This window comes from Gasterosteus aculeatus, chromosome 9 (genome assembly GCF_964276395.1).
Source record: "Gasterosteus aculeatus chromosome 9, fGasAcu3.hap1.1, whole genome shotgun sequence".
Lineage (NCBI taxonomy): Eukaryota > Metazoa > Chordata > Actinopteri > Perciformes > Gasterosteidae > Gasterosteus > Gasterosteus aculeatus.
The window spans coordinates 6,264,527-6,285,252 of record NC_135696.1 but is presented as its reverse complement, the minus strand read 5'-3'; the positions used below and the strand labels follow the sequence as shown (position 1 = coordinate 6,285,252).

General features: G+C 46.0%; 2 protein-coding genes across 3 annotated transcripts; one reads left to right on the top strand and one right to left on the bottom strand.

The window, feature by feature from the left end:
- Window positions 1–1,144: 1,144 nt before the first annotated feature.
- Window positions 1,145–2,354, bottom strand: LOC144383257 (uncharacterized). Of its 2 annotated transcripts, XM_078080282.1 has the most exons (3): window positions 2,096–2,354; window positions 1,363–1,402; window positions 1,177–1,276 (listed from the first exon to the last, which is right to left on the bottom strand). In XM_078080282.1, exons 1-3 carry the CDS (start codon window positions 2,352–2,354, stop codon window positions 1,210–1,212), a joined length of 366 nt encoding a protein of 121 aa, XP_077936408.1. In that variant the 3' UTR covers window positions 1,177–1,209. The 2 variants fall into 2 exon arrangements, with proteins under 2 accessions (XP_077936409.1, XP_077936408.1); XM_078080283.1 differs by lacking the exon at window positions 1,363–1,402 and having other exon boundaries at window positions 1,145–1,276.
- Window positions 2,355–9,721: 7,367 nt separating this feature from the next.
- Window positions 9,722–14,069, top strand: LOC144383250 (uncharacterized). The gene has a single exon (XM_078080275.1). The coding sequence runs from the start codon at window positions 9,722–9,724 to the stop codon at window positions 14,057–14,059; it is 4,338 nt and encodes a 1,445-aa protein (XP_077936401.1). The 3' UTR covers window positions 14,060–14,069.
- The last annotated feature ends 6,657 nt before the right edge of the window (window positions 14,070–20,726 follow it).

Genomic DNA, 20,726 nt, shown 5'->3' with positions numbered 1-20,726 from the left:
AACGCTCACCTGGCTGATCTGTGGCGTGGTGGGAATCTTCGGGTAAGTAAAGTAGCCTTACACACACACACACACACACACACACACACACACACACACTTTGTAAAGAACCATAATGACCAAATGACAGTTTATGCAACTGAGTCTCTCAAGTGTGTTGAATTTGTGCTTATACTTAATTCAACTTTTCTCTGTGGGTTTTTAGCTATTTAAAAACTCACATGACAATTTAGAACCTCTTATACCAGATTTCAGTTTACTTTAATTTTAAGCTGGAGGAAATGTTGTTATAAGTATTATTTTAACATTATTCTTGATTCAGGTTCTTGCCTTGCATGTGCATTCCCTTCTGTGTGAATTCATGCAAGGATGTGGAGCATTCCTGGCCCAGCTGTGGCCACGTCCTGTACGTTCATAGACGCACTTGAAACAACTCTGCTGAAGCAACAACAAATAAAAATCTGTTTTGTGTTGTTTTGTTCTTTTTTTGTCTGGGAAAATATGTACTGGACATGAATACTGTAGAGAACAGACAAAAAACACCTGAATCTGCTACAGTTCTTTAAAAAAAAAGAAAAAAATCTTGCTTTGTTCTAATTATACACAGCTCTTTCACATCTTTCTGTTTTCCCGTAAGTCTTCACTTATTGTATATGTGTGTTCTTTGTTTTACACTCGACTTTTCAGTAATAAGGGTTTAACTCCCATTTTATCTGCTGGAGTTCTACTCAGAAGAACCTGATCAAGAGCTCTTCCTATAAAGCACATACAGCTTTGCCTTCTGGCTCAGCTCCCTTTTCGTCACACCGGTGCGGTAAAGCGAGTGGAATACCGCCCCTGCTGCTCCGATTCTCCGTCTAAACTCAGACTCCATCTTCCCCTCACTTGTAAACAAGACCCAGACGTACTTGAACTTCTTCACTTGGGGTAAGGACACATTCCCTACCCGGATGAAGCAATCTATCGGTTTCCTGCTGAGAACCATTTCCTCAGATCTAGAGGGGCTAGTCATCATCCCAACCGCTTCACACTCGGCTGCAAACCGGTCTAGTGAGAGTTGGAGGTTGTGATGGATCTACAAGGCGCAGGGAACTTGCGTAAACGCGTAAACGCCACTTAGAGGTGCGTAAACGCTATTTATAGGTGCGTAAACGCTATTTCCAAAATTCTAGAGGTGCGTAAACGGCGTTTATGTGCGTTTACCCTCCACTACAGCCCTGCGTGTAGTTGAGGAACACCCAATCCTTCAACTTGAAGTCCGGCTCCGTGGCGTTGGCTGTAGAACACATGACAAGAGGAGGTGTTAATATTCTGCCACCTGAAGGGCAGTGCATCGTGTGAATGAAAAGGCTGCACCCTCACCCTGCTCTTGATTGCGATGGAGATGGCTGCAGGACGCTCCCTGTGGGGACGAGATGCAGAAATCACAAGCATTAAACTCGTGCTTTTGAGTTGAGCTAAATAATGGCATTTTCCTTGAATTACATTACATGTCATTTAGCTAACGCTTTTATCCAAAGCGACTTACAGTAAGTGCATTCGAACATAGGGTACAAACTCAGAAGAACAAGAAACAAGAAAGTGCAATTTCCTCTAATAAGCCAATTTACAATTTGCTATAGATAAGTGACGTTACAAGTACAATTTAAGTGCTACAATTTGTTAGTCTTTTAGTCGAGGTAGAGTCTGAAGAACTTGTGTGTCTTTAGTCTGAAGATGTGAAGGCTCTCTGTGGTCCTGGTGTCTTCAGAAATTGCTTTGACTAAATTGTCGGCTGATCTTCAAATCATGTTTTCAAGCATCGTTATTTTTCTTTCTTTGCTCATTGATGGACTGTTTGTTGTGTGCAGAGATACATCGCTATCAACAGTACTGAGCACAAATTCTAGGCCTGCTGTCTTTTTGTGGTTGGAAATAAAATGTCAAATTTGGCTCGACAGAAACAAGACCAACCAAGCAGCAGATTCTGTTTCTATACATTTATTCCTTGATTTGTAAACAGTAGCCATATGTTGTTGTTATTTTGCAGCCTTTCAGAGGCTACATATTGAAAACGTTATGTTGTATGTGATGCTGTGGAAACAATATATCCTACCCTGTTGTCCTCCTGTGTGCCCCACTAAGAAACTGAAGACGTGGAAAGAATGGCTCCCTTGGGTGCTGTTGGAAAACTGGAAGAGGCTGGAGAAGGTGGGCCTGTTGTCGGACGTGTCGGCGAAGATGGCGTCCTGAAAGTTGACGCCGTGGGGGAGGATGTTGTAGTTCTCATCCATCCTGCAGAGGAGATTGTCCAGAAGAAACTGTGAGGAGGGAGCTGAAGCGGCTGAGGGAATTATTGGTGTTTTGGCTGACATTGTAGCAAATGAAGTATGTTTTTGCAAATGGCATAGGCCGATGCATTTATGTTTAAATGAGCCTTTTTGCTTTGCAGGTAAAATGTTCGTTTGCAAAACAACTCGCACCGCGATCAAAGATGCAGAAGATAAAAATCTCAAGTCTCCCCTGCTGGAAATACTCTTGGCATACCAAATATTTATATTTAACCATTGCTTATAGAACTGATCAGTGCTCCAAAACAAACAGACAAATGAAAATAACTTTTAGTTGCTATTCAGATAAAATAACTTTTAGTTGCTATTCAGCGTAATGGACTTGATTGTGACCACAATTAAACGTCTATAAACTGTTAAAATAATGTTTAGAGTCCAAAAGAGTGTTGGTACTTGAATTAGGTTCTGCACTTACACACCTAAGGAAGAAGAAGTAGGAGTAGTTCTCCATCACGGTGTGGGACTGGCAGCACAGGAACCCCAGTCCGGTCAGGTTGAGCCTCGATCCAGAAGGCACCTCCAGCGCGCTGCCCCAGGCCTGATCGCACAGCAACTCCACCTCCGCTGTGTACAGCAGCCCTTCCTCCGCGCCCTCGTACCCGAACCCGAACCCGAAGATGCGAAGTTCCTCGTTGAAACGAGTTGAATCTGCGTGTAGTCAACTACTGTTGCTGACGCACTCCCATTGGCCACAAATGATTTATTTATATTCATAAAATACCTTTTCTTCTAATGTTACGCTTGCATCACAGACGAATCATATTAGCGTTCTGTTGCGCCTGCTTTTACTTTGAAAATCTAACGTGCGTACTTCCGATTTAACTGCTGCGCTTCATATTTTGTTTTATGACGTTAGGTAAAGAATGCATGAATTGATTTAACACAGACCTCATACAGCTACTTAACAATTCAACGTCACGTTTGATTGCTATGTTTTGGTCTAGTTTTGTTTTTTAATTAGGCCGCTGGCGGTGATGCTAACGTTAGCTGGCGTCCTCCAGTCCATTGGAACACACACAAAGTAAATCGTCAGCGACGAATAGCGATGTCCAGATTGCACCTTCGTTCACAGCTGAGGAAAAAGTCCGATCCATCTAACTTCTTTAGTTGTGACGCATTTTGTAATGACGATAATCGCTCTGACAGTATATCAGCTGTCAGTCGGTGACGCAGTCGTCGCCTAGCAACCGTTGCACGTCATCGCATTTATCCTTTGATGTGTAACATCTGGTCATAACTTGAAGCTAGAAATATAGGTAAGCCTAGCAACCGTTGCACGTCATCGCATTTATCCTTTGATGTGTAACATCTGGTCATAACTTGAAGCTAGAAATATAGGTAAGAGGAGGTCGAGAAGTGCTTTAGTAAACAGGGAAGATGGAGGACTCAGAATACAGCGTGAAGCCATTTATTGAGTCCTTTCTCAACAGTTTGACTCCAGGACAGATTGAACTGTTGCGAAATGGCACCCCAGACAGCACCACCAAAGTGCTGTTGGCCGACATGATAGAAAACATGGTCACGGTCTTGACAGAAGCCATGCTCAACAATCTAAGGACCAGAAACAGGTCCTAAAGTCAAGGACGTGGGTGACACTGTGATGCAAGGCTTCAAAGATGTCCTGGAAGTCAAAGACGAGATCAGGGATCAGAGCTCAGAAATGTTTAGTAGCATGATCAATGAAGAGGTTAGAGCCAGAGTCAATTCTAACACCTCTGAAACCTTACTGTCTGGGGACATCACTCCACCCACAAGACTCAACGAAATGGTTAATCATGCCTTAAAAATGATAAAAAGGTTTACAGCAAAGCTGAAATTCACAATTCGAGAGCGAAGACAGGGAACCACTTTCAGAGACAGGCTGGTGCCTGACCTGAATGGGACAGATGACGAGTCTCCAGAAACCTCACACGCAGTTGACAACCACAAGAATGTCCCATCAGGCGGCCAGACTGATACGGGAAGCATTCCCCTCCCTCCCCTAGCCCATCAGGTGCTCACGCCTCTTCATCATTATCACCTTCCCCTCCCCCACCAGCAACGACCCTCTCTATTCTGGAGAGAGACGTTAACCGGCTCTTTAGAAGACTAAATCCCCGTAAGGCAGCCGGTCCGGACTCCGTTTCCCCTCACTCCCTGAAGCATTGTGCTGACCAGCTGTCTCCGGTGTTCACTGATATCTTCAACACCTCCCTGGAGACATGCCACGTACCAGCCTGCTTCAAGGCCTCCACCATCATCCCTGTCCCCAAGAAGCCCAGGATCACAGGACTCAATGACTACAGGCCCGTCGCCCTGACCTCTGTAGTCATGAAGTCTTTTGAACGGCTAGTCCTGTCCCACCTGAAGTCCCTCACCGACCCCCTCCTGGACCCCCTGCAGTTCGCCTACAGAGCCAACAGGTCTGTGGACGATGCTGTCAACATGGCCCTCCACTACATCCTCCAGCATCTGGACTCCCCAGGAACCTACGCCAGGATCCTGTTTGTGGACTTCAGCTCTGCTTTTAACACTATCATCCCTGTACTCTGAGAAACTCCAACAACAGTTCTCAGCAAGTGACTCTGCTTCGGTTTGGAGAGTTCTAAAACACCTCACCAACTACAAGCCAAAAACCCCCCACTCCATGAATGACCTCCGCCTGGCAGACGAGCTCAATGAGTTCTACACCTCACCAACTACAAGCCAAAAACCCCCCACTCCATGAATGACCTCCGCCTGGCAGACGAGCTCAATGAGTTCTACTGCAGATTTGAAAGACAATGTCCTCATCCCATCCCCCACAGCTCCACCAACCTGCTGCAGTCCCCCTCCCCTCCCTCCCCTAGCCCATCAGGTGCTCACGCCTCTTCATCATTATCACCTTCCCCTCCCCCACCAGCAACGACCCTCTCTATTCTGGAGAGAGACGTTAACCGGCTCTTTAGAAGACTAAATCCCCGTAAGGCAGCCGGTCCGGACTCTGTTTCCCCTCACTCCCTGAAGCATTGTGCTGACCAGCTGTCTCCGGTGTTCACTGACATCTTCAACACCTCCCTGGAGACATGCCACGTACCAGCCTGCTTCAAGGCCTCCACCATCATCCCTGTCCCCAAGAAGCCCAGGATCACAGGACTCAATGACTACAGGCCCGTCGCCCTGACCTCTGTAGTCATGAAGTCTTTTGAACGGCTAGTCCTGTCCCACCTGAAGTCCCTCACCGACCCCCTCCTGGACCCCCTGCAGTTCGCCTACAGAGCCAACAGGTCTGTGGACGATGCTGTCAACATGGCCCTCCACTACATCCTCCAGCATCTGGACTCCCCAGGAACCTACGCCAGGATCCTGTTTGTGGACTTCAGCTCTGCTTTTAACACTATCATCCCGTCTCTGCTGCAGGACAAACTCTCCCAGCTGCACGTGCCCGACTCCACCTGCAAGTGGATCACAGACTTCCTGTCTGACAGGAAGCAGCACGTGAAGCTGGGGAAACATGTCTCAGCCTCTCGGACCATCAGCACCGGTTCCCCCCAAGGCTGCGTTCTTTCCCCTCTGCTCTTCTCCCTGTACACCAACGGCTGCACCTCCAGTCATCAGTCCGTCAAGCTCCTGAAGTTTGCGGATGACACCACCCTCATTGGACTAATCTCTGGTGGGGACGAGTCCGCCTACAGGTGGGAGTCTGACCATCTGGTGTCGTGGTGCAGCCAGAACAACCTGGAGCTCAACGCTCTAAAGACAGTGGAGATGGTTGTGGATTTCAGGAGGAACAGAGCCCCACCCTCCCCCATCACCCTGTGTGACTCCCCCGTCACTATTGTGGATTCCTTCTGTTTCCTGGGCTCCATCATCACCCAGGACCTCAAGTGGGAGCTGAACATCAGCTCCATCACCAAGAAGGCTCAGCAGAGGTTGTTCTTCCTGAGGCAGCTGAAGAAACTCAACCTGCCAAAGACGATGATGGTCCACTTTCACACGGTCATCATCGAGTCCATCCTCTGCTCCTCCATCACCGTCTGGTACGCTGCAGCCACAGCCAAGGACAAGGGCAGGCTTCAGCGTGTCATCCGCTCTGCAGAGAGGGTGATCGGCTGCAATCTGCTGTCCCTGGAGGACTTGTTCGCTTCCAGGTCTCTGAAGCGAGCTAAAAAGATCGCGGCCAACCCCTCCCTCCATTCCACTTTATTTTATTACCTGTGCACTGTTGTCTTGTCTGTCTACTGTCGCGCACTAACCGCCAAGACAAATTCCTTGTATGTTTGACATATTTTGGCTAATAAATGTTTCCTGATTCCTGATTCCTGATATACATACATATACATATATGTATGTATATGTATATATATATGTATATATACATATATATGTATATACATGCCTTTGTGATCTAAGCACTTGCAACTAATAAACTGGTTATACAAATGAAGCATTTAAAAGGGTCACATATCATTTTCCTATTACATTCCACTCTTTTGATTACATAATAATCACAAACTATGCAATCAATTTAGAATGCCTACTCAAAAAATGTACCATCTGATATTTACCTCATCAATTATCACAATACATGAACATCTGAACATCGCTCACAAAACTTTGCCTGCCACAGAACAAAAACTCCCTAAAAAACCCCTCCGAAATGGGAAAATAGGAAGAAATCTGTTAGGAGAAGATAAAGACTGGAAACCTTCTCACAGGATTTGAGCGTTACACCCCAGATGTCATGTTTACAGTATTGAAATAAAAAAGAAATGAAAACATGTTTAAATCACAATACCGGAACTTGATTCCTTTTCACACAATACAGATATAGAATATTGTGGAAAGGTCATTATATCAATCCTATTTACGTTACATACTAATAAATGCAGGGATAAAAGCTGTTTTTGTGAGAATGTTATTTCTCATTGTTTTAGCAAGCTACTGTGAAACAAAAAACATTTAGAACACCAGGAATGCACACAGACAGTGTGTCACTATGTCACTACGCGTATGTGTCGAGGTCGTAAGTGTTCAGCTCGTCAAGGGAGTCCGAGTCACTGTTGGGGTTATCGTCAGAGTCACGTCTAGGGAACAAGTTTGGTGGTGAGTCATCAGGTGACCCCAGGCTGTACATAGCTATTTGTTTCTTCAAGAGTTGGGCAATCGTATGACACATCAATGGGATACCGCAAATTACGAATGCGAAGAGAACACAGAGGATAGTAGCTGCTTGTATTAGTGTTCCTTTCCATGAATACCACAACCGTGTGATAGGTACAAACTCAGAAGAACAAGAAACAAGAAAGTGCAATTTCCTCTAATAAGCCAATTTACAATTTGCTATAGATAAGTGACGTTACAAGTACAATTTAAGTGCTACAATTTGTTAGTCTTTTAGTCGAGGTAGAGTCTGAAGAACTTGTGTGTCTTTAGTCTGAAGATGTGAAGGCTCTCTGTGGTCCTGGTGTCTTCAGAAATTGCTTTGACTAAATTGTCGGCTGATCTTCAAATCATGTTTTCAAGCATCGTTATTTTTCTTTCTTTGCTCATTGATGGACTGTTTGTTGTGTGCAGAGATACATCGCTATCAACAGTACTGAGCACAAATTCTAGGCCTGCTGTCTTTTTGTGGTTGGAAATAAAATGTCAAATTTGGCTCGACAGAAACAAGACCAACCAAGCAGCAGATTCTGTTTCTATACATTTATTCCTTGATTTGTAAACAGTAGCCATATGTTGTTGTTATTTTGCAGCCTTTCAGAGGCTACATATTGAAAACGTTATGTTGTATGTGATGCTGTGGAAACAATATATCCTACCCTGTTGTCCTCCTGTGTGCCCCACTAAGAAACTGAAGACGTGGAAAGAATGGCTCCCTTGGGTGCTGTTGGAAAACTGGAAGAGGCTGGAGAAGGTGGGCCTGTTGTCGGACGTGTCGGCGAAGATGGCGTCCTGAAAGTTGACGCCGTGGGGGAGGATGTTGTAGTTCTCATCCATCCTGCAGAGGAGATTGTCCAGAAGAAACTGTGAGGAGGGAGCTGAAGCGGCTGAGGGAATTATTGGTGTTTTGGCTGACATTGTAGCAAATGAAGTATGTTTTTGCAAATGGCATAGGCCGATGCATTTATGTTTAAATGAGCCTTTTTGCTTTGCAGGTAAAATGTTCGTTTGCAAAACAACTCGCACCGCGATCAAAGATGCAGAAGATAAAAATCTCAAGTCTCCCCTGCTGGAAATACTCTTGGCATACCAAATATTTATATTTAACCATTGCTTATAGAACTGATCAGTGCTCCAAAACAAACAGACAAATGAAAATAACTTTTAGTTGCTATTCAGATAAAATAACTTTTAGTTGCTATTCAGCGTAATGGACTTGATTGTGACCACAATTAAACGTCTATAAACTGTTAAAATAATGTTTAGAGTCCAAAAGAGTGTTGGTACTTGAATTAGGTTCTGCACTTACACACCTAAGGAAGAAGAAGTAGGAGTAGTTCTCCATCACGGTGTGGGACTGGCAGCACAGGAACCCCAGTCCGGTCAGGTTGAGCCTCGATCCAGAAGGCACCTCCAGCGCGCTGCCCCAGGCCTGATCGCACAGCAACTCCACCTCCGCTGTGTACAGCAGCCCTTCCTCCGCGCCCTCGTACCCGAACCCGAACCCGAAGATGCGAAGTTCCTCGTTGAAACGAGTTGAATCTGCGTGTAGTCAACTACTGTTGCTGACGCACTCCCATTGGCCACAAATGATTTATTTATATTCATAAATTACCTTTTCTTCTAATGTTACGCTTGCATCACAGACGAATCATATTAGCGTTCTGTTGCGCCTGCTTTTACTTTGAAAATCTAACGTGCGTACTTCCGATTTAACTGCTGCGCTTCATATTTTGTTTTATGACGTTAGGTAAAGAATGCATGAATTGATTTAACACAGACCTCATACAGCTACTTAACAATTCAACGTCACGTTTGATTGCTATGTTTTGGTCTAGTTTTGTTTTTTAATTAGGCCGCTGGCGGTGATGCTAACGTTAGCTGGCGTCCTCCAGTCCATTCGAACACACACAAAGTAAATCGTCAGCGACGAATAGCGATGTCCAGATTGCACCTTCGTTCACAGCTGAGAAAAAGTCCGATCCATCTAACTTCTTTAGTTGTGACGCATTTTGTAATGACGATAATCGCTCTGACAGTATATCAGCTGTCAGTCGGTGACGCAGTCGTCGCCTAGCAACCGTTGCACGTCATCGCATTTATCCTTTGATGTGTAACATCTGGTCATAACTTGAAGCTAGAAATATAGGTAAGCCTAGCAACCGTTGCACGTCATCGCATTTATCCTTTGTTGTGTAACATCTGGTCATAACTTGAAGCTAGAAATATAGGTAAGAGGAGGTCGAGAAGTGCTTTAGTAAACAGGGAAGATGGAGGACTCAGAATACAACGTGAAGCCATTTATTGAGTCCTTTTTCAACAGTTTGACTCCAGGACAGTTTGAACTGTTGCGAAATGGCACCCCAGACAGCACCACCAAAGTGCTGTTGGCCGACATGATATTAAACATGGTCACGGTCTTGATAGAAGCCCTGCTCAACAATCGAAGGACCAGAAACATGTCTGAAGTCAAGGACGTGGGTGACACTGTGATGCAAGGCTTCAAAGATGTCCTGGAAGTCAAAGACGAGATCAGGGATCAGAGCTCAGAAATGTTTAGTAGCATGATCAATGAAGAGGTTAGAGCCAGAGTCAATTCTAACACCTCTGAAACCTTACTGCCTGGGGACATCACTCCACCCACAAGACTCAACGAAATGGTTAATCATGCCTTAAAAATGATAAAAAGGTTTACAGCAAAGCTGAAATTCACAATTCGAGAGCGAAGACAGGGAACCACTTTCAGAGACAGGCTGGTGCCTGACCTGAATGGGACAGATGACGAGTCTCCAGAAACCTCACACGCAGTTGACAACCACAAGAATGTCCCATCAGGCGGCCAGACTGATACGGGAAGCATTCAATCTCCGGAAGCAGTAATTGTGAGGGAGGTGAATAAGACCATGCTTCCTTTCTTGGACGACATGTCAGACGCTGACTTTCAGAACTTGCAGGTCGACAGCTCCTTGGAAACAACTGTTCCTCGGGGAGTTCTCGAAGAACTGCAGGAATCGGAGGGGACAGACAAGAAAACACAAGGCAGCAGTGTCAAGGGCTTTTTTACATTGCACTTTAGTAAAACATGGCTAAATCGCATACTGAATCAAATGAAGAGAAAATTCAGGAAGGACTCAGACAAGGAATGCAGCCCCGTATTGATGAAGCACATAGAGGACATTTTCCCCAAGCTGCTAAGATTGGATGATGACGAAGCACAATTTGGAAAACAGAAGCGTACGCCTCCAATGTTGAAGGGAATTCCAAGAAGCAAATCCCTGGTCATCACACGGACGCTGACCAACATGCTCTTCCAACGAATGATGGGCAGTTTAACGTTCCCCCATAGCGCATCCTCATCAAGTGCTACCATGTACCATGAGATATGGTCTAGCGTGTGGAACTTCACAGGGCTTTTGCAGTGGTGGCAGAAAACTCAGGTCGCCCCACTGGCTCAGAGGATGAGAAGTGCTTTAGTAAACAGTTTGACACCGTCACCGGTTGTCGACCACCAGAGCAGCATTCCTCTAGAGACGCCTGCAGGACCTGCACAGGACAACCTAGTGCATATGCAAAGAAACAGGAATCGAGTAGAAACATCACAGACAGGGAAGATGGAGGACTCAGAATACAGCGTGAAGCCATTTATTGAGTCCTTTTTCAACAGTTTGACTCCAGGACAGTTTGAACTGTTGCGAAATGGCACCCCAGACAGCACCACCAAAGTGCTGTTGGCCGACATGATATTAAACATGAACACGGTCTTGATAGAAGCCCTGCTCAACAATCTAAGGACCAGAAACATGTCTGAAGTCAAGGACGTGGGTGACACTGTGATGCAAGGCTTCAAAGATGTCCTGGAAGTCAAAGACGAGATCAGGGATCAGAGCTCAGAAATGTTTAGTAGCATGATCAATGAAGAGGTTAGAGCCAGAGTCAATTCTAACACCTCTGAAACCTTACTGTCTGGGGACATCACTCCACCCACAAGACTCAACGAAATGGTTAATCATGCCTTAAAAATGATAAAAAGGTTTACAGCAAAGCTGAAATTCACAATTCGAGAGCGAAGACAGGGAACCACTTTCAGAGACAGGCTGGTGCCTGACCTGAATGGGACAGATGACGAGTCTCCAGAAACCTCACACGCAGTTGACAACCACAAGAATGTCCCATCAGGCGGCCAGACTGATACGGGAAGCATTCAATCTCCGGAAGCAGTAATTGTGAGGGAGGTGAATAAGACCATGCTTCCTTTCTTGGACGACATGTCAGACGCTGACTTTCAGATCTTGCAGGTCGACAGCTCCTTGGAAACAACTGTTCCTCGGGGAGTTCTTGAAGAACTGCAGGAATCAGAGGGGACATACAAGAAAACACAAGGAAGCAGTGTCAAGGGCTTTTTTACACTGCACTTTAGTAAAACATGGCTAAATCGCATACTGGATCAAATGAAGAGAAAATTCAGGAAGGACTCAGACAAGGAATGCAGCCCCGTATTGATGAAGCACATAGAGGACATTATCCCCGAGCTGCTAAGATTGGATGATGACGAAGCACAATTTGGAAAACAGAAGCGTACGCCTTCAATGTTGAAGGGAATTCCAAGAATCAAATCCCTGGTCATCCCACGGAAGCTGACCAACATGCTCTTCCAAAGGATGATGGGCAGTTTAACGTTCCCCCATAGCGCATCCTCATCAAGTGCTACCATGTACCATGAGATATGGTCTAGCGTGTGTAACTTCACAGGGCTTTTGCGGTGGTGGCTGAAAACTCAGGTCGCCCCACTGGCTCAGAGGATGAGAAGTGCTTTAGTAAACAGTTTGACACCGTCACCGGTTGTCGACCACCAGAGCAGCATTCCTCTAGAGACGCCTGCAGGACCTGCACAGGACAACCTAGTGCATATGCAAAGAAACAGGAATCGAGTAGAAACATCACAGACAGGGAAGATGGAGGACTCAGAATACAGCGTGAAGCCATTTATTGAGTCCTTTTTCAACAGTTTGACTCCAGGACAGTTTGAACTGTTGCGAAATGGCACCCCAGACAGCACCACCAAAGTGCTGTTGGCCGACATGATATTAAACATGGTCACGGTCTTGATAGAAGCCCTGCTCAACAATCTAAGGACCAGAAACATGTCTGAAGTCAAGGACGTGGGTGACACTGTGATGCAAGGCTTCAAAGATGTCCTGGAAGTCAAAGACGAGATCAGGGATCAGAGCTCAGAAATGTTTAGTAGCATGATCAATGAAGAGGTTAGAGCCAGAGTCAATTCTAACACCTCTGAAACCTTACTGTCTGGGGACATCACTCCACCCACAAGACTCAACGAAATGGTTAATCATGCCTTAAAAATGATAAAAAGGTTTACAGCAAAGCTGAAATTCACAATTCGAGAGCGAAGACAGGGAACCACTTTCAGAGACAGGCTGGTGCCTGACCTGAATGGGACAGATGACGAGTCTCCAGAAACCTCACACGCAGTTGACAACCACAAGAATGTCCCATCAGGCGGCCAGACTGATACGGGAAGCATTCAATCTCCGGAAGCAGTAATTGTGAGGGAGGTGAATAAGACCATGCTTCCTTTCTTGGACGACATGTCAGACGCTGACTTTCAGAACTTGCAGGTCGACAGCTCCTTGGAAACAACTGTTCCTCGGGGAGTTCTTGAAGAACTGCAGGAATCAGAGGGGACATACAAGAAAACACAAGGAAGCAGTGTCAAGGGCTTTTTTACACTGCACTTTAGTAAAACATGGCTAAATCGCATACTGGATCAAATGAAGAGAAAATTCAGGAAGGACTCAGACAAGGAATGCAGCCCCGTATTGATGAAGCACATAGAGGACATTATCCCCGAGCTGCTAAGATTGGATGATGACGAAGCACAATTTGGAAAACAGAAGCGTACGCCTTCAATGTTGAAGGGAATTCCAAGAATCAAATCCCTGGTCATCCCACGGAAGCTGACCAACATGCTCTTCCAAAGGATGATGGGCAGTTTAACGTTCCCCCATAGCGCATCCTCATCAAGTGCTACCATGTACCATGAGATATGGTCTAGCGTGTGTAACTTCACAGGGCTTTTGCGGTGGTGGCTGAAAACTCAGGTCGCCCCACTGGCTCAGAGGATGAGAAGTGCTTTAGTAAACAGTTTGACACCGTCACCGGTTGTCGACCACCAGAGCAGCATTCCTCTAGAGACGCCTGCAGGACCTGCACAGGACAAGCTAGTGAGTGAAAGAGTAAAGGCGGAGATAATCATGGAGAAGCTCTTTACAAAGTTATTAGAGAACTGCGAAAGGTGCATCAGTGGAAGTGAAATCCTGGTCCTCGTACAGGGCCTTGTTGAAAAAATTGTGAAAAGAGTCAACCTGCACTTTGATTTCACAGAAAAAAACGTCAATGACCTCAACAAGACTATTCTCAAGAAGCTGTCGAAGATGATTGGCAATAAAGAAATGGTGCTGTTGTCCTTGAAATTAGGGGACGTCGCAGTAGAAAACTGCATCATCTCTGCTATCAAAGATTACAGGACGCCAACAGAGAGAATAAGAAGCTGGATGAGCCGGTTATTCTGCTGCATGCGCGCAAACTAAGGTAAGCGCTCAAGGTAAATGGTATATGTATGTTGTCCATATATACATACATATACATATATATGTATATATATATATATTTATGTACATATATATATATGTATATGTACATACATATATATATGTGTATATATATATGTATCTCGGCCCCGAGACTCGTTCCCCCGACCTCGTTCCCCCGACCCGACCTATATACATATATATATATATACGTATATATATATGTATATGTATAGCGTCTATGTATGTATATATATATATATATATATATACATACATAGACGCTAAACGACTGTACTCTGAGAAACTCCAACAACAGTTCTCAGCAAGTGACTCTGCTTCGGTTTGGAGAGTTCTAAAACACCTCACCAACTACAAGCCAAAAACCCCCCACTCCATGAATGACCTCCGCCTGGCAGACGAGCTCAATGAGTTCTACACCTCACCAACTACAAGCCAAAAACCCCCCACTCCATGAATGACCTCCGCCTGGCAGACGAGCTCAATGAGTTCTACTGCAGATTTGAAAGACAATGTCCTCATCCCATCCCCCACAGCTCCACCAACCTGCTGCAGTCCCCCTCCCCTCCCTCCCCTAGCCCATCAGGTGCTCACGCCTCTTCATCATTATCACCTTCCCCTCCCCCACCAGCAACGACCCTCTCTATTCTGGAGAGAGACGTTAACCGGCTCTTTAGAAGACTAAATTCCCGTAAGGCAGCCGGTCCGGACTCCGTTTCCCCTCACTCCCTGAAGCATTGTGCTGACCAGCTGTCTCCGGTGTTCACTGACATCTTCAACACCTCCCTGGAGACATGCCACGTACCAAGCCTGCTTCAAGGCCTCCACCATCATCCCTGTCCCCAAGAAGCCCAGGATCACAGGACTCAATGACTACAGGCCCGTCGCCCTGACCTCTGTAGTCATGAAGTCTTTTGAACGGCTAGTCCTGTCCCACCTGAAGTCCCTCACCGACCCCCTCCTGGACCCCCTGCAGTTCGCCTACAGAGCCAACAGGTCTGTGGACGATGCTGTCAACATGGCCCTCCACTACATCCTCCAGCATCTGGACTCCCCAGGAACCTACGCCAGGATCCTGTTTGTGGACTTCAGCTCTGCTTTTAACACTATCATCCCGTCTCTGCTGCAGGACAAACTCTCCCAGCTGCACGTGCCCGACTCCACCTGCAAGTGGATCACAGACTTCCTGTCTGACAGGAAGCAGCACGTGAAGCTGGGGAAACATGTCTCAGCCTCTCGGACCATCAGCACCGGTTCCCCCCAAGGCTGCGTTCTTTCCCCTCTTCTCTTCTCCCTGTACACCAACGGCTGCACCTCCAGTCATCAGTCCGTCAAGCTCCTGAAGTTTGCGGATGACACCACCCTCATTGGACTAATCTCTGGTGGGGACGAGTCCGCCTACAGGTGGGAGTCTGACCATCTGGTGTCGTGGTGCAGCCAGAACAACCTGGAGCTCAACGCTCTAAAGACAGTGGAGATGGTTGTGGATTTCAGGAGGAACAGAGCCCCACCCTCCCCCATCACCCTGTGTGACTCCCCCGTCACTATTTTGGATTCCTTCTGTTTCCTGGGCTCCATCATCACCCAGGACCTCAAGTGGGAGCTGAACATCAGCTCCATCACCAAGAAGGCTCAGCAGAGGTTGTTCTTCCTGAGGCAGCTGAAGAAACTCAACCTGCCAAAGACGATGATGGTCCACTTTTACACGGTCATCATCGAGTCCATCCTCTGCTCCTCCATCACCGTCTGGTACGCTGCAGCCACAGCCAAGGACAAGGGCAGGCTTCAGCGTGTCATCCGCTCTGCAGAGAGGGTGATCGGCTGCAATCTGCTGTCCCTGGAGGACTTGTTCGCTTCCAGGTCTCTGAAGCGAGCTAAAAAGATCGCGGCCAACCCCTCCCACCCCGGACATAAACTGTTTGTGCCCCTTCCATCTGGCAGGAGGCTGAGGTCCATCGGGACTACGACCTCCCGCCACACGAACAGTTTCTTCCCGTCGGCAGTCGGGCTCATCAACAGAGCCCGGTCCCCCACTGCCTGACTATAACACTCCACCGGTCACTCCCCCTCATACTGCACATGTCACTTTAACTGCAATTCATCACTTTGTCACTTTGTCTCTTGTCTGTTACTTGTTTGTTAGTGCACTTTATGCTTAATATTTTTCAACTTTTTAATATTTAAAATTTGTTTAACTTTATTCCCCTGTTTTATACTAACCCATAGCCTTAGCCTTATTCTTACTAACCCATTGCATTAGCATTTCATTCCACTTTATTTTATTACCTGTGCACTGTTGTCTTGTCTGTCTACTGTCGCGCACTAACCGCCAAGACAAATTCCTTGTATGTTTGACATATTTTGGCTAATAAATGTTTCCTGATTCCTGATTCCTGATATACATACATATACATATATGTATGTATATGTATATATATATATGTATATATACATATATATGTATATACATGCCTTTGTGATCTAAGCACTTGCAACTAATAAACTGGTTATACAAATGAAGCATTTAAAAGGGTCACATATCATTTTCCTATTACATTCCACTCTTTTGATTACATAATAATCACAAACTATGCAATCAATTTAGAATGCCTACTCAAAAAATGTACCATCTGATATTTACCTCATCAATTATCACAATACATGAACATCTGAACATCGCTCACAAAACTTTGCCTGCCACAGAACAAAAACTCCCTAAAAAAACCCTCCGAAATGGGAAAATAGGAAGAAATCTGTTAGGAGAAGATAAAGACTGGAAACCTTCTCACAGGATTTGAGCGTTACACCCCGGATGTCATGTTTACAGTATTGAAATAAAAAAGAAATGAAAACGTGTTTAAATCACAATACCGGAACTTGATTCCTTTTCACACAATACAGATATAGAATATTGTGGAAAGGTCATTATATCAATCCTATTTACGTTACATACTAATAAATGCAGGGATAAAAGCTGTTTTTGTGAGAATGTTATTTCTCATTGTTTTAGCAAGCTACTGTGAAACAAAAAACATTTAGAAATCCAGGAATGCACACAGACAGTGTGTCACTATGTCACAACGCGTATGTGTCGAGGTCGTAAGTGTTCAGCTCGTCAAGGGAGTCCGAGTCACTGTTGGGGTTATCGTCAGAGTCACGTCTAGGGAACAAGTTTGGTGGTGAGTCATCAGGTGACTCCAGGCTGTACATAGCTATTTGTTTCTTCAAGAGTTGGGCAATCGTATGACACATCAATGGGATACCGCAAATTACGAATGCGAAGAGAACACAGAGGATAGTAGCTGCTTGTATTAGTGTTCCTTTCCATGAATACCACAACCGTGTGAGCCAATCTGGGGGGGGAGATTTGTCTCTTGTCATAGATTCCTGAAGTTTTGTCATGTTTTGTATCGCCTGATGGATAATGCCTTCGCCTTTGTCATTTTAAGGGATAAACGTACAGCAATATTCTCCTATGATAGCACAAACACCTCCTTGGGTAGCGGTCAATTGGTCTAGTACCATGCGGTTCTGCATAATCATTAAACGCATGGCGGTCATTTCCTCGCGAATACCCTTAAGGCCAGCTAGAGTCATGTTTACAAAGCTTTTGAAACGGTAATCAACGGTTTCCAGTCGTGGCGTGTTTTTTCCCACTCCTGTCCATGGAAACAGTCCCCACAAAACTTTAACTGACGTACTGGCGTGTTTGAACTCGTCAGGCACATCGCTGCCCCAGATTGAGTTGTGTGGTGCAAAATTGACTTCCGGGTTAAGGCCAGTGTCCAGTGCGGCCATTCGTTTTGGTCGTTTGCTTGACCCTGTTGTAGCTGTGAGAATAAAAGTATGATCAGTAACGCGAACAGTAGTACATATTCCGCTCCACTGAGGGGGGGGAGACACGCGGAGGGTGGTGCGACACAGCCACCATCCCTCGGTCACTGGATAAGTACCGTTCTTCCCAGGGAGGAAAGCGAAATGGAAAACAGAACAATTAACATTGGGCGGGCAATCTCGTGGATTTCCTGGAGTGAAAGTCCAGCCAGAATGGGCACTTTTGCGGCCCTTTCTGCAGTGCCCTTAGCTTGGCAAAAGCTCCTGTTTTGGTTTTTGGCGCAGTCGTTTCGGAAAGGTGGGAAATGGTCTTTATTGCAATTTAAATCATTAAACGCATGGTTTCCTGCAATGAGGATCGTGTCACACCTTGCAGGGTCTGTTTTCCCCACTGGATGTGTCCCATCGCGAGCATAACAGAGAGGAAACCGTGTTGGGCTTTCCTGAGCCTGGAGGGCGAATGTAGACGGTTGGTTAGCCGTGTATCGTTTGATATCGTGATATTGTGCACAGTCCAAATCATCTATCGTTTCCCATGGGGATAACTCATAAATAAACAAAGAGTCTTTGTCGCTATCGTTGGATATATACAGGACAATGGGGGGCACATACCACCCACTAACCGAGAGCCCGCAGAAACATCCTTCAGACTTCCCCAGGGGGGCTACGGCTAGCCGTGGTTGATTAGTGCTGATGGGTAGCGGAGAACATACGTAACAGTCGGAAGCATTTTCTTTTGTCGCTACGTGTTGAGTATAGCGCCTCCACATATTTGCAGAATATTTGTTCAATGGGTTTATCACATTTTCAAACCGGTTGTCAGGTCAGTGCTCGCTTGGTGCGGTTGCGAATGGTCGAGTTAGAGTGAGTTGAGTTGTTGCGTCGGTCAAGTAAGTCGTCTAAATGTTTCTGGTGGAGGACAAAATATGGAATCAACACAAATAGAGTGACACCTGCAAATAAACACATGGTTACACGAGTCCCCTCCAGTCGTCTGAGGGGGTTCCATGAACGCTGTCGTTCCATGATAAGAGAGAACCACTCTTTAGGCAGCGGACTACGGAATCACAAAAAGATGCTGAGATATAATGAAACTGAAGCAAGCAATAATATGAATAAAACTGTCGTGGCACAAACGACTACTGTGTCTATGTGGAGGGGTCCTGGCCGTGTTCTTCTTCTTGTGTTGGTCCGCAGGTACACGTTGGGATGTGGAGTCTGCCAACCTTCTTTCTTGTGAGGCATCCGCGTTGTAGACAGTCAACACAGATCACAATGCACTGTGTGTCTGTCGGTCAACTGCCCGTCCGTGGTCACTGGATCGGTGGTGTCGGTTGATTGACACTTGTTGTGGAGGTAGGGTCGCCTGAGCCCACTGCTGGTACTGGATCTGGAACCTTCTTGCAATGGGATGCGTGGACCCAAGTTGCCCCTTCAGCTACCTTGACCGCTGTTTGGGTGACCAGGAGAATCTGGAATGGACCCTGCCACCGTTTAGCTTTCCAACTTTTCCTCCTGAAGTCCTTCACCACCACAAAGTCACCTGGTTGCAGACGGTGTAGTGGACCCGTTGCTTCTCTTGGAGGTGCAGCTACAACCTGTTTTCTTACATCAGACAAAGTGGCAGACAGTCGAATGCAATAGGTTAACATGTCATTCTCGCACATTGTGGTGGAAGGGAGTGGTGTTCCTGGAGCTTCCACAGCTATATGGGGAGGAACTGCGAAAAGGATTTCAAATGGGCTTAGGTTGCTGCGTGTTCGTTTCCTCATCCGCATGTACATCAGAACCAAGGGCAGTGCTTTTGTCCACGATAGACCTGTGTCTGTGCAACATTTGGCCAGTTTTGTTTTCAATGTTCCATTCTCTCTCTCTACCGCTCCTCCACTAGCTGGATGGTATGCGCAGTGTGTTTTTAAGTCAATACCCAGGTATGCACTTAATTCTGTGATTGCTTGGTTGACAAAATGTGAACCATTGTCGCTAGAAATTTTGCTTGGGATTCCCCAGCGGGGAATGATCTCTGAAATCAAGGCTTTAGCCACTGTGGAGGCTGTCTGCTTACTGGAGGGAAACACCTCAACCCATTTGGACCACATGTCTACCATTACAAGACAGTGTTTCCGATGGGGAGAGTTCCACAAAATCCATCATTACATGTTCAAACGGTCTTGCAGGCGGTGGATGTGCTGCATGATGTGACACCTGTACTGAACGACCTACATTGTGAGTTGCACATGTGATGCATGCTTGGCAGAACCTTCGTGCGTAAGCTGCAAAGCCTTTTGTGAACCATGTTGCCTCAATGATACTTAACATTCCCCCTTTTGACACATGGTCTAACCCATGAGTCAATTTCGCATAGTGAGGGAAGAAATGTTTAAGTAAGCATGGATTACCATTCGGACCATACCAGATGCCGTCTATGAATTTGGAGCCTGAGGAGGACCAAAAACGTCTCTCATCTGAAGTAGAGAGGGACTGCACGGCTGCAAGAGAGGAGGGAAGAGAACACATGGCAGGAACTGCGCGTGATGGTTTGGGAAGAGGACGTCTAGCAGCCGCTTTTGCAGCTAAGTCTGCTCGCTCATTCCCCTTTGCGATCTCGCCTGTGCCGGATGTACATTACAACATGCATTTTCCCCTCGTGGTCAGTTCTCTCTATGTCCATGGATTGCGCATGCGCAGCATGTTTTTTTACATCCGCGAGTCGCGAGTCTTCCATTCCAGCAACAGAACGCTGCACATTCATTTTATGTCCGCCAATAGTCAATCAACATACTGCAAAAGAGCTGTTCCTGGAGACAAAGTG